The sequence below is a fragment of the Artemia sp. Qi Xiang Cuo genome, chromosome 13, assembly GCF_049724085.1.
Source record: "Artemia sp. Qi Xiang Cuo chromosome 13, ASM4972408v1, whole genome shotgun sequence".
NCBI lineage: Eukaryota > Metazoa > Arthropoda > Branchiopoda > Anostraca > Artemiidae > Artemia > Artemia sp. Qi Xiang Cuo.
This window is the reverse complement of record NC_142806.1, coordinates 40,088,056-40,100,646: the sequence shown is the minus strand read 5'-3', so window position 1 is coordinate 40,100,646 and position 12,591 is coordinate 40,088,056. Positions and strand designations below refer to the sequence as shown.

General features: G+C 37.6%; 1 protein-coding gene across 1 annotated transcript in view; it reads right to left on the bottom strand.

Moving 5' to 3' along the window:
- Positions 1–12,591, bottom strand: part of LOC148945273 (uncharacterized) — a 142,926-nt gene that overhangs the window by 31,201 nt on the left and 99,134 nt on the right. The window contains exon 15 of the mRNA XM_089098996.1: positions 3,951–4,178. Coding sequence (XP_088955122.1) covers positions 3,951–4,178 — 228 coding nt within the window. The remainder of the gene's footprint in view (positions 1–3,950; positions 4,179–12,591) is intronic.

The window sequence follows — 12,591 nt, the reverse complement described above, 5'->3', positions numbered from 1 at the left end:
TACGACTTATGTCATGAGGGCTATGGGGGAGGGTTGTCATCCTCAAAAATAAAATTTTCAGACCTTTAAACTACGCTGAACAAAAAGGTCATATCAAAATGTTGATTGGGAATGTTTTGGGGAAATGATGGGCGTGGAAGGGGGGGGGTGATTCTCCCTCCGATTGCTTTCGACTATTAAAAAGGGCAATAGCCCTCTCAATTTCCAATCCAATGAGCCCTTTTCAAGTTTTTACAACAACGCTTTCTATAAAAACCTTATATGCCCCCATGGCATAACTTACAGCCTTAGCCCATAGGGCTTGGGAGGGGGGTGTCATGCTCAATGACATAATTTCCAGACCCTTCAAATACGTTCAATAAAATGACTACATCAAAATGTTGATTGGAAGTGTATGGGGAAATGATGGGCGTCGGGGGCTTTCGCCACCGATCGCTTTTGACTATTAATTAATTAAAAAAAAACTTTTTCCACAAAATATGTTTTTCAAAAAAAAGTAAAGAATTCCATTAAACAAAAAATGTGCAAAAATAAAATCAAATAATCTACCAAGCGTGAAACTACCGCAAATCAGCATCGATAAATAGATAAAACCCAAAACGGAACAGAAATTACAATAAATAACCGAGTCAAACTCAAAACGAGCAGAAATTAACATAAGTTGGGCTTAAAATCCCTATGCCTTCCCAAGGCCAGAACATAATTTGCACTTTACTGAAAAAAATATAAATGTTTTTACTTTTATAACTTTAGTAAATCAAATAATATTAACATTTTGATCACTAAATATAAGTATATGTATATTAAACAGACAATGCACATTCATTTGTATTTTTTCAGTAAAGTACAAATCATATTCCGGCTTTTAGAAAGCATAGGCCTTTCGAGCCCTACTCATATTAATTACTCCTCGTTTTGAGTTTGACTCGGTTATTTATTGTAACTTCTGCTCGTTTTGGGTTTCATTTATTTATCGATGCTGATTTGTGGTAGTTTCACGCTTGGTAGATTATCTGATTTTATTTTTGCTCATTATTTGTCTAATGGAGTACCTTACTTTTCTTTGAAAAAACTATTTTGTGGGAAAAGTTTTTTAATTAAATTTTGTTTTAATCCACTCCAATTTCCAAATGAATGAGCCCTTTTCGAAGTTTCTACGACAACTTCTTCGATACGAAGCGCCCAGCTCTAAAACAAAAAAATAATAAATGATACTCTATGCCAACATCGTTCTTATATGCCCTCAGGGCATAACTTAAAACCCTTGCCCCGAGGGTTGTGGGGGAGTGTCTTCCTCAAAAATATGTTCTTTATTTGGAAATAAACTACGCTGAACAAATTGACTATCTCAAAATTTTTATTGGATGTATTTGGGGGAATGATGGGAGTGGGGGGGCTAGCTGCCCTCCAATCACTTTCGACTATTAATTTGGACACTAGCCCTTTGAATTTTCAATCGAATGAGCCTTTTTTGAAGTTTCTACGACAACGCCTTCTATAAAAACCTTATATGCTCCAACGGCATAACTTAAAATCCTTGCCCCGAGGGTTGTGGGGGAGTGTCCTCATCGAAAACATATTTTCTATCTGGAAATCAACTACGCTGAACAAAATGGCTATCTCAAAATCTTGGGGAATGATTGGATGTGTTTGGGGGAATGATGGGCGTGGGGGGGGGCTAGTTGCACTCCAATTACTTTCGACTATTAAAAAGCCACTTCAATTTCCAATCGAATGAGCCCTTTTTGAGGTTTCTACGACAACTCCTTCGATACGAAGTGCCCGGTTATGGAGAAAAAAGAAGAAAAAAAATAATACATTGGGCCCACATCGTTCTTTACTTAGGCAGCGTTATCGTGCTGCCTATGACAAGGACACTAGCCCTCTCCATTCCCAACTGAATGAGTTCTTTTTGAAGTTTCTATAACCAAGATTTCTATAAACACCTTATATGCCCCCAGCGCATAACTTACATTCCGTACCCTGAGGGCTGTGGGGGGGGGGTTATCCTCAAAGACCTAATTTCCAGAATTTTCAACTATGTTGAAAAAATGGCTATCTCAAAATTTTGATTGGATGTGTTTGGGGAAATGGTGGGCGAAAAAGAGGAGGGGGGGAGTAGTTGACCATCAATCACTTTCTACTATTACAAAGGGCACAACCCATTTCAGTTTCCAATCGAATGAGTCATTTTTGAAATTTCTACAGCAACCCTTTCTATAAAAGCCTCATATGACCTCAGGGTATAACTTAAAACCCTCGACTTTTAAAAAGGGCACTAGCCATTTCAATTTCCAATTGAATGATCATTTTTTGAAGTTTCTAAGACAGCGCTGTCTGTAAAAACCGTATATGGCCCCAGGGCATAACTTACAACCCTTGCCCTGCGGGAGATGGGGGGAGTTGTCATCCTCAAAGACATAATTTCAAGAACTTTCAACTACGTTGAACAAAAAGCGTTTCTCAAAATTTTGATTGGATGTGTTTGAGGAAATGGTGGGCGTGAGAGGGGGGTTTGTTGCCGTCCAATCACTTTCGACTTTTAAGAAGGTCAACTATCCATTTCAATTTCCAATTGAATGAGCCCTTTTTAAAGTTGCTACGACAACGCTATCTATAAGAACCTTATATGGCCCCAGGGCATAACTTACAACCCTTTCCCTGAGGGGTCTGGGGGGTTTGTCATCCTCAAAGACATAATTTTCAGAACTTTCCAATCACTTTCTACTATTAAACAGGGCACTAGCTCTTTCAATTTCCAATCAAATGAGCCCTTTTTGAAGTTTCTACGATAACTCTTCCTATAACCCCCCCCCCCAAAAGCGTAATTTACAACCCTTACCCTGAAGCCTGTGGGAGGGTTGTCATCCCCACAGACCTAACATCCACAACTGTCAAATACGTTGAACAAAATAGCTGTCTCAAATTTTGATTGGGAAATGGAGGGAGATAGGGGGAGATTATTTGCCCTCCAATTACTTTTGACTATTAAAAAGGGCACTAGTCTTTTCAATTTGCATTCGAGTGTGCCCTTTTTGAGGTTTCTAAGAGAACACTATCTATAAGAACACTATCTATAAAAGTGGTTAACGTTCAACCACTTTTGACAATTAAAAAGGGTACTAGCTTTTTGAATTTCTAATTCAATTTTCCTGATATTTCTATGGCTACCTTAAGATTTTTATTGGATGTGTTTGGGGAAATAACGGGCGTGGAAGGGATCTTAGTTGCTTTCCAATCGCTTTCGGCTATTAAAAAGGTCACAAGCCCTTCCAATTTCCAATCGAATGAGTCCTTTTCGAAGTTTCTACGACACTTCCTTCGATACAAAGGGCCCAGGTCTAAAACCAAGAAAAAAAAATAATAGGAATAATACATTATGCCAACAACGTTCTTTATTTAGGCAGCGCTATTGCGCTGCCTATGATAGAAACCACGGATAACTCTTTCCATATGCACATTTCCGAAATTTATATTCCACTTACCATAAGTGAATTAACACTCTTAGCACGGTCGCCACTGTTGTAACAATCTAATCTACGTTCTGACCAGAATTTTCTCGTTCAATTTTCATAATTCGTAATATACACCTTTGTCCTAAATTTTTATTAAATTCCACACTGGATTTTGCGCTTGTTTAAATAGGACAATTTTCTCCATCGTTTCAGAGTTCCCGGTAAACTCCAAATCCGTAACAAGGCTGTTAAGCATTGTTTTAAGGAAGAAGTTTCCCCTCTATTCACAAGTGGTATCTCAGCAGTAGAATGGGAGCCACCACCCTCTCCCCAAAGTTGGAATTAAAGTTATAATAATTTTCTTGTTAGAAGGTTTTTTACTTATTCATGTTATAAAACTGGAAAGAAAAAACCAGCAATAAGAGGACTGAAATGACTCTCAGAAAAGACTAGGAAATGAAAATTGACATATAAAATAAGCCTTTAATTTCTTACTTCAGGAGAAGAGCAGGACTCCGACTTCTTATATAACATTCGATCTCAGGAAAAGTGAAATAAAACAGTAGATCTTCGTCAACCAAGTATCCTTTCCAAACTAGAAGTTTGGCCAATTTTCTGAACGCCAGTCTGAATTCGTGAACTGTTTTGATAAGTATAGATTTTGTTGCCTCTCTGATCTGAACTCCTTTTCTTGCCATTGGGAGAATGAAATTGAGTGCCCTCCTACAACAAAATAAAAAATTGATCAAAACATCTATGTAGGCAATTTTATTTATCTGATGAGCTATTTCATGACAATCATGTCCCAGGGCTAATGAAGATTTACAATTAAGAGTGGTGCTGCCTCTCCCCTTTCCTCCTATTGCAATTTCTAAAAGGGTTTAATGTCATCCATATTTCATTAAAAATGAGCCGTATTTTGAGCAGTGTGGTTTTTAGTTATTAAAACCTCAACAACAATAACATAAAAAGACAGAAGATCCCTATAATCAGAGGCGGATCTAGAGCAAATCTTGGGAGTGGCCCAATATGACAAGGACGCCATAATTGACCGAATTAACAAATTAAAAAAAAGAGTAAAAAAATACATTAAATTAGGGTGCCAGAAAAATCGGGCAGGGTCTCCTCCCCCTGGATCCATCCCTGACGATAATAGCCAGGATTACAGAAAATAACTGATGAAAGTAGACTAACTTCCTGATAATTGTAATGACTTATAAAAGAGAATACGTTTAAATCATATTTTGTTTTCAGTTAAGCACAAATGAAGCTCTGGCTTTTAAAGGCTTAAAGGGTCTTAGTCATACTACTGTTTGTGTTAATCTCTGTTTGTTTCTTTTGGACTAATTTCTTTTTGTTTTTTGTTTTTTGTTACAGCAGAGCTTAGCACACAAAACGAGGTTTCAGAACTACCACAGCAAAAATCGTTATTCGAAGGTCAATAAAAAATAACCAACCTATCCATTGCTCATAATAAGATTCGAATCCGACTTTCTTCGAAATTTTGAATCAATAGCTCAAAACCAAAGCTTGACGATTTCTTCTTCAGACCTTAATTTGCTGAGACACAGTCCAAAAAAGGCAGTCGTGGTTTCAACTTGCAACGCTGTTTAATAGTGGATATTTTCCAAAACTAATTTAACAATTTTCGTTATTTTTGGTCGGAAAAAATTCGATAAATTGGTTTTGTGTGGGTTGAAAGGAGAGAGAAAATTGTCGTGAATAGAGTGATAAGTGTTTTTAAATTTGTTTGAGTGCGTTATTGTGCTTGATATTGAGATAGGAAAGATGAGTCATTGATGACGTGTCGTTTGTGTACTTAGTGCGCAGGGTTGCCAGCGTAAATGTGTGGCGGGAGAGCCTTGCGCGTCTAAAGATAAGTTTTTTGGGTGTTTTTGAGAAGTGAGTTTTTGGGTGAGAGGAGAGCGTGTGTTTTGTTGTGAGACTGTGAGAGCGTGAATATTTAGGGTTTAGTAAGGTATTTGGAAAAGGTTTTTTATCTTTATTTAGTTTATATTATTATTTTTTTTTGTAGTGTTTTATTATTGTGATAAGATGAGTAGGAACACAGTGGTTTTCGATTTTTGCTCGATGGACGATGGGGCCATGAGTGAAGTTAGAGAGGTGGATATTTACAGGTTTCTGAAGCAGCTGAACATTAACCATGGGAACGTGAGGGCGATAGATACAGGTGATTTCAAGTGCTTTGGTCAAATGCGAGTAACAATGAATTCCGCGGTGTTGGCAGATGACTTAGTAGTACACTGCAAGACGCAAGAACCAAAGATGGGCTTCAGAAACGGTTTTTATCCGTTAAGTGTTGAAGAACCAGGAGACACCCTAAAGTTGTGCAGCTAAGAAGGGTCCCAGGAGAAGCAACTAGCGATGAGAATAAAGAGGCAACTCCAGGTTTACGGAACAGTTCTAAACATAAGAATAAAAGTGAATACTGGAATGAGTATATCGAGGTATATACGGGAAGAGCAACAGCTTTGATGTATCTCGATACCCCCATCTGCCGTCTATTGAGGTTCTTGGTGGGGAGGAGAAAATCAACGTCTTCTATCCCGATCAGCCGAAAGCGTGTTTTATTTGCCAGAGTGAGGATCATGAGACCAAGGACTGTCAGAGAAATCGCAAAAATCAAAGAAGGCAGATTGTCCTGAGTCCAAACCCGGGAAGTTTATGTTCGGCATGGGGACCACAACCTGTAGCAACACCGAAGTCACCGCAAGGAAATGAAAGAGATAGAGGCATTAGAGCACTCTCACATTCAGTTGCGGTAAACATGGTAATGGAAAGTGCAAAGATAAATGCTAAGAAAGGAAGTGGAGCTGAAAACAATCGGACCCAGCAAAAGAAGCGACAGAAAGTGGGCCAGCAGCCAAAGAAGCACATAAACATGACAATTCAGAAGCAGGAGCAAGCAAACAAGTAGCAGAAAACCAAAAGAGGAGTTTGAGACCACCAATCAAAACCCAACAAGACCAAGTAAAAGAAGGAGCAACAAACCAAAATGTACCGCCACCGAAGAGAACCCTTAGTCAGGCATCCCTTGGTAGCACGGGGAGTAACCAATTAAAGGAGAGAAGAACGGAAGGAAAAGGTATCGGAAAGGAAACAGGAAATAGAGGGAAAAAGAGGATATAGGTGAAAAGGAAGAAATTGTTTTTTCTTTTTTTTCTTTTTTTAAATAATTAAATGCGGATAGCTACATTAAACGTGAATGGAGCAAAACAAGCAAAAAGACAGAGTTTCAATTCAGAATTTGTGACAAAACAGAATATAGATGTAGCGTGTCTATAAGAAGTTGACTCGAAAAAGTTTAAAGCCCCAACAGGTTACCAGTATGCTTATGGAGGGCTCGATCCAGACGTTGGTTTCGTTTTAAAAGAAAGTGTACAGTGTGATAAAGGAAGCTTGCGTTTTGAAGATTATGGAAGCATTTGTAGTTTGCGTTATGGATCATTGGTAATAGTAAACGTCCACCTACCGTCAGGAACAGGCAATTTCACACAACGGGAGAGTGTCATTCGTGAAAAATTGCCAAGGTTCCTTTGTGAAGAAAAGTTGATAATGTTGGGGGATTTTAATTGTATAGTGTCCAAAGCGGATGCTTTAGGAAGGAATAGAAAAGTAGCAAGAAGAAGATGCAGTCATAAGTGCTTGGAATTTGAAAGATGTGTGGGTTCATTTTGGGAAAGGATCTGGATTCACCCGAATGGATAACCAAGGATCAAGCAGAATAGACCAGATTTATGTGAAGCAAAATATGTTAACGGAAGTGATAAGTGTACAGAACGAACTAAAATCTTTCTGTGACCACACTACTCTTGTGATGGATATGGGAACCTACACAAACCGAGAAAAATTTATAAAGAACTATTGGAAACTTAATCCTTCAACACTAAAGGGCACACTGAAAGAGCAGCTGAGAGCCAGTATTCGAACTTGGATACAAGATTTTACAGATGGAACCGAGCCAGTGCAATTTTGGAAAGTCCTAAAGTAAAAAGTAAAAGCATATGCACAAAACTAGGAAAAAGAATCAAGAAGGGAAATTAATGCGCATAAAAGACAGCTTTATAGAGTGTTAAAACAACTGAAGGAAGAGATTGACGAGGGGATGGAGGTGTGGTACGAGTTTAAAGAGGTCAAAGATGAAATACGAAAGATTGAAGAAAAAGAATTTGAGATTTGGAAACTGAAAAATAGATTGGCTGAAGAAGAGAATGCAGAACAAGTATATCTAGCAATGAAAATTAAGGCAAAAAAGAAAAGAGAAAATATATGGAGTTAGGGGATTAAGAAAAAAGCAGGGAGAAGTTGTGGAAAATGAAGAGGAGATACAAAAATAGTGGAAGATTCTTATAAGCAAATTTACACATTGCCACATCAAGAACAAGACAGCAGAATGGATTCCTTGGCAGATTTTAAAACAGTTAGGAAGGTAAAGACCGAAGAGAATGAGCTGATACTGCAGGACGTAACCCGGCTGGAAACTGAAATTATAATAAGAGGAATGAAAAATGGCATGTCACCTGGGGTGGATGGACTGGGATACGAATTTTATAAAGAATTTTTCTGGACATCGGGGATCTGTTTACTTTGGTGGTGAGAAGTTATGTTGAACAAGGATATCCTGAGGATGATTTGGGCCTGATATCTCTCCTTTTTAAAGGAGGCGATAGAATCGACCTTCAAAACGAGAGGCCTATATCAGTTTCAAACAGTGACTACAGAATAACGTCCAAACTTTTAACTAAGAGAATGGAGAAGGTGATGCCTGGAATCCTGGGAGGATATCAGTTTGGTAGTATTCGAGGAAAGAAGTCCCAGCATAATCTCAACGTGCCGCATGACTTGTTGGTATGCAGAGACGACGAAATGGCGAAAAATAAGGCGTTTTCCGTAATGGCTTTCCTACTGTGTATGGATGTTGTCAAAGCGTGTGACTCGGTTATAAGATCGATACTGTGGACACTGATGAAGGAAAATTTTGAGTTTGATCAACGGTTTGTGAAGTGGTATGAAAATTTATATAAGAACCCGATGGCGGTTGTGAATATAAATGGTTACACTAGTGGAAAGCTGAAGCTTGAAAAGGGAGTGCGACAAGGGGATCCGAGTGCCCCTTATTTATTCCAATTTTATATAGATTCACTTTTTAAGTATGTTGAACGGCGGATACAGGGGATTACCATTACGACGAATATCTCCTTGAAACACTGGCTTTTGTAGACGATGGGGCTTTCCTTCCTTGGAGTATGGCTGATTTGATGGAATTGGTGAGAGGACTAATGTGGTATGAGGAGCATTTCTTGGTAAAAATACACAGAAAAAAGAGCCAGTTACTAAACGTGGTGAACGTGTATCGTTAGATGATAGCGTCTGGATCGAGGAGGCTCAGTCAGTGAAAGTACTAGGTGCACTTTTTGAAAGAACAGTGAATATGAAAAATGTGTGGGAAGAGCGTGTGCAAACGTTTGGGGGGTTGCTGGTAGCCTATGAAAGAACACACTTTGTGTCAATATTTGAGAGAGAAGTGTATGTAAACACGTATGCTCTCCCACTGCTATTTTATCTGGCACCGGCTTTTAATCTTGAAGAAAAGTATGCTAAAAAGATAGAAAGGAGCATTTGGCGTTTTGTTTGGAGGGGAAAGCTGGAAAAGCTAAGTATGAAAATGTTGTATGTGCTCCGAGAAGAGCGGGGTCTTGGTGTTATAAATTTCCAAAAGGTGTGTAAGTCTCTAAGAATTAGAAACGTCTGTGAGATGATCTGTAGTAAATGGATCGACGGTGAAATGATAATAGGATGGGCCTTACCAGTGATAAATACTGAGGAGGATGAACTAGCAAGATAAAAAATGATCAGGGATGCGCCAGGGAAACTCCATAAATTAATATGGTGTATTCGAGAAATGAAAAACCAGGGCTTGCTGAGTGATCAGGTGAAAAATGCCGAAAGGAAAAAAAAATAGTGGATGGATATTTAGAGAAAACGGAAGAAGAAGAAGGGGTTTTTCACGTGAAAGCCAAACCACCATTTATGAATTTTAACCTATCGTTTGAGAAAATGCATAGTGTACCTCAGTATACTCAGTTTATAAAGGAATTTGTGTTTCTGTTTATTCATGAGATACTGCCGCTTCAAGATCGAGTGAGTCGTTTTACCCAAGATGAAGGTCCAAAGTGCAAGCTTTGCGACGAAATAGTGATAAATGGCCTGAAGCACGAATTTTTCAATTGTAAATAAAATGAAGGAATTGTAGATAAGTGTTTTAGTACCTGAAGAGATCATGGAGTAATTTGGAATACGGAGGAAGATAAGATAAGGTTGATTAAACTGGATATAGAAATTCCTGGAAATGAGAGGAGAGAGCGAGCTGTGGTGTTGATTGTGATGAAACTATGTGAATATTTATGGAAAAGAAGGAAGAAGAGAAAAGGGATTGAGTTAAGAAGGTTTGGTTATGATTGTAGGAGAATGATAGCGCGTTTAAGTGAAACTGAAAGGTGGAAAGAAAGAGTGGATATTGAGTGGATGAAGTTGTTGGTTGAAGAGTTTATTGGAAAGATATAGGTTATGTTTGAGGAGATATGTTGTGAGTGTGTGTTTCAGTGTAAGTGGAAATGGGTAAGACAGCGTTGCCAGGTTTTTTAATTTTTTATTTGTTCTGTTTTTGGAGTTAAATAGTAGCCGAAGTATAGTTAAAAGGGAAAAATGAAAAGATAAAGTTGAAAAGTGGTATCATTATAGTGGTATCATCATAACACCAGTTCAAATACTGTATTAACGTATCTTTATTTAGTGCCTGAAGTACTGCATCTTCTAAAAATCTTCTAAAATTACCGTAATGGCTCGCGTATCATATGTATCACTTACCGCATCAAAGTAGGAAACTGGAGGAAGGCACGGTCCTCCATCTCCTGATACTAATGAATACAAGAATATTTTTAGCATCCAAGTGAAGCACAAGGTCCTGGTTAATTCTTAATTCCTGTATGGCCAGTTCCATCTGCTTTTTCTGAAAAAAGTACTATGCAAAATGGACCATATGTTAGGACCATAAGCACTTCAAGGACCATATGTTAGCAAATGCCCTACCATCATCCGCTGGAGCTGCTAACCCAAGTGGCTAGATGGCCATTGAAATATTTGGTTATTGTTCCATACCATGTTTTGACAAGTAGACATATGCTAAATGCAGCAAAGAGAACAAGAGTTTGTTGATTTAAGACAATCATAAGAGTGAAACGTCTTTTGAAACTCTCAAACAGGCAAGTAATCATGGAATTGTACTACCGTCTTTTCCGCCACAGTACAGCCATAAACTTCAACCACTGGATATTTATGTCAATGCTCCACTGAAGTGCTAGTACCATGATGTTATGAACTCATGACCTGTGGCAATATACAATATTGCAGGACTTGTTGAATGAGCATTTCCAAGAGATTTTACAATGAGCACTATTGAGAAAGGTTTTACCAGAAAGGTCTTTGTGGTCTTTGTTATTTGTAAATATGTTGGTGTATTTTTTTGTAAAAGAAAGTTATACTGATAGATAATTTGGTTTATTTGTTTTATTATTATTAATTTAATTAGTTTATTTTGAATTTATTTATTATTATTTGTTTTTTTAGGAGACACGTAGGATCACCATCCGGAAGAGTTTAGAGGTATGGTAAAAAATAGCCACCGTATGAAGGGCTTCCTGTTGGGGGAGGATGCCCTTTTCCACGGGAATGGCAATTTTTTTTTCTTTTATTGGAAGGTGTTTTATTTCAGAAAAAAAAAGAAAAGGTAGTCGCAATAGCAGAACCTTGTTTCACTCCATAAGTATCAAAACCGGGACTTGCCAACTAATTTCCATAAATGGAATGACGAAATGTTACCACTCATAGCAAAAAATTACAATTTACTTGTTTTCAATTTATTTTGTATTTTTGGTTAAAGAGCGTGTTCACTGCAAGAAGTGTAGTATTGGATTATGGAAACGTGGGAATCTCCCTCTTTAATGGCCAGTTCAATTCCTTTTAAATTTTAGCTAAACTCATTACTTGAATAAATTTTACATTTCAAATGGTGTTATAAGTAGTATTGCAAGATTACCGTAAAATAAAAAGTCGGTAAGTAAAATTGGTAAAATTGGGAAAACAAGGTAAAACTGTTACAATAAGGAACTCACTAGGAAAAAACAGGGTAAAATTGGTGCTTTAGAGTTGCCCTGTAGCTGCAAGACGAGTTGAGCATTTCTTTTTAAGCATCACTTACAGCTTTTAATGGAATTTTTTAATGATTTTTTCCTAGGGTTAAAAAAGGTAATGCCCCTTCATCTAGAGTTTCATCAATTTAATTAACTGCCCAGTTTATCCCTTTGGTAATCTTGTGCCTAGGATAATGCGTATGGCAATTGGACAATGCATTATTTCGGACATCCATTTTCTAAAAAATAAATAAATAAATATAAAATTTACCATTATTTGGAAGTATAAGCATATTAGTCCTGGTTTTCTAGATTTAAACTAAGAAATGCTACCCTAACAGCCTTGCATATTTAAACAGCCGTATTCAGCAACATTCCTCATATCATATACATGTTATTTTTCATTCGTTTATAAAAGTACCGAATACAAGTAAAAAAGAGGTTTGTAACACTTTGATGACTTTGATTAACTAAGCACTGGATAATAATAGCGGAACATTCAGTCACTTCCACAGCCATTAAGACTCTCTTCAACAGGATTGTCTTGAAAATCTAGCTCCTCTCTTTCAGACTTAGATTCAGATGACCGTGCCTGTTCCGAAGGCCCCCCCCTCCATCCAAAGGAAAGTTCTGGATACGGCCCCGAGGATTATGTATAAATTTCTACCTCCACCCTCCCATCGTCTCTCCCTTACAGCTAATTCGGTATTTATCTGAAGATTCTTTCATAGCAACTGCTGAAATACAAGTGCCGTTAAACTAGAATTAATTAAAAAAACTTTTTCCACAAAATAAGTTTTTCAAAGAAAATTAAAGAACTCCATTAAACAAAAAATGAGCAAAAATAAAATCAAATAATCTACCAAGCCTGAAACTACCACAAATGAGCATCGATAAATAAATGAAACCCAAAACGAACGGAAATT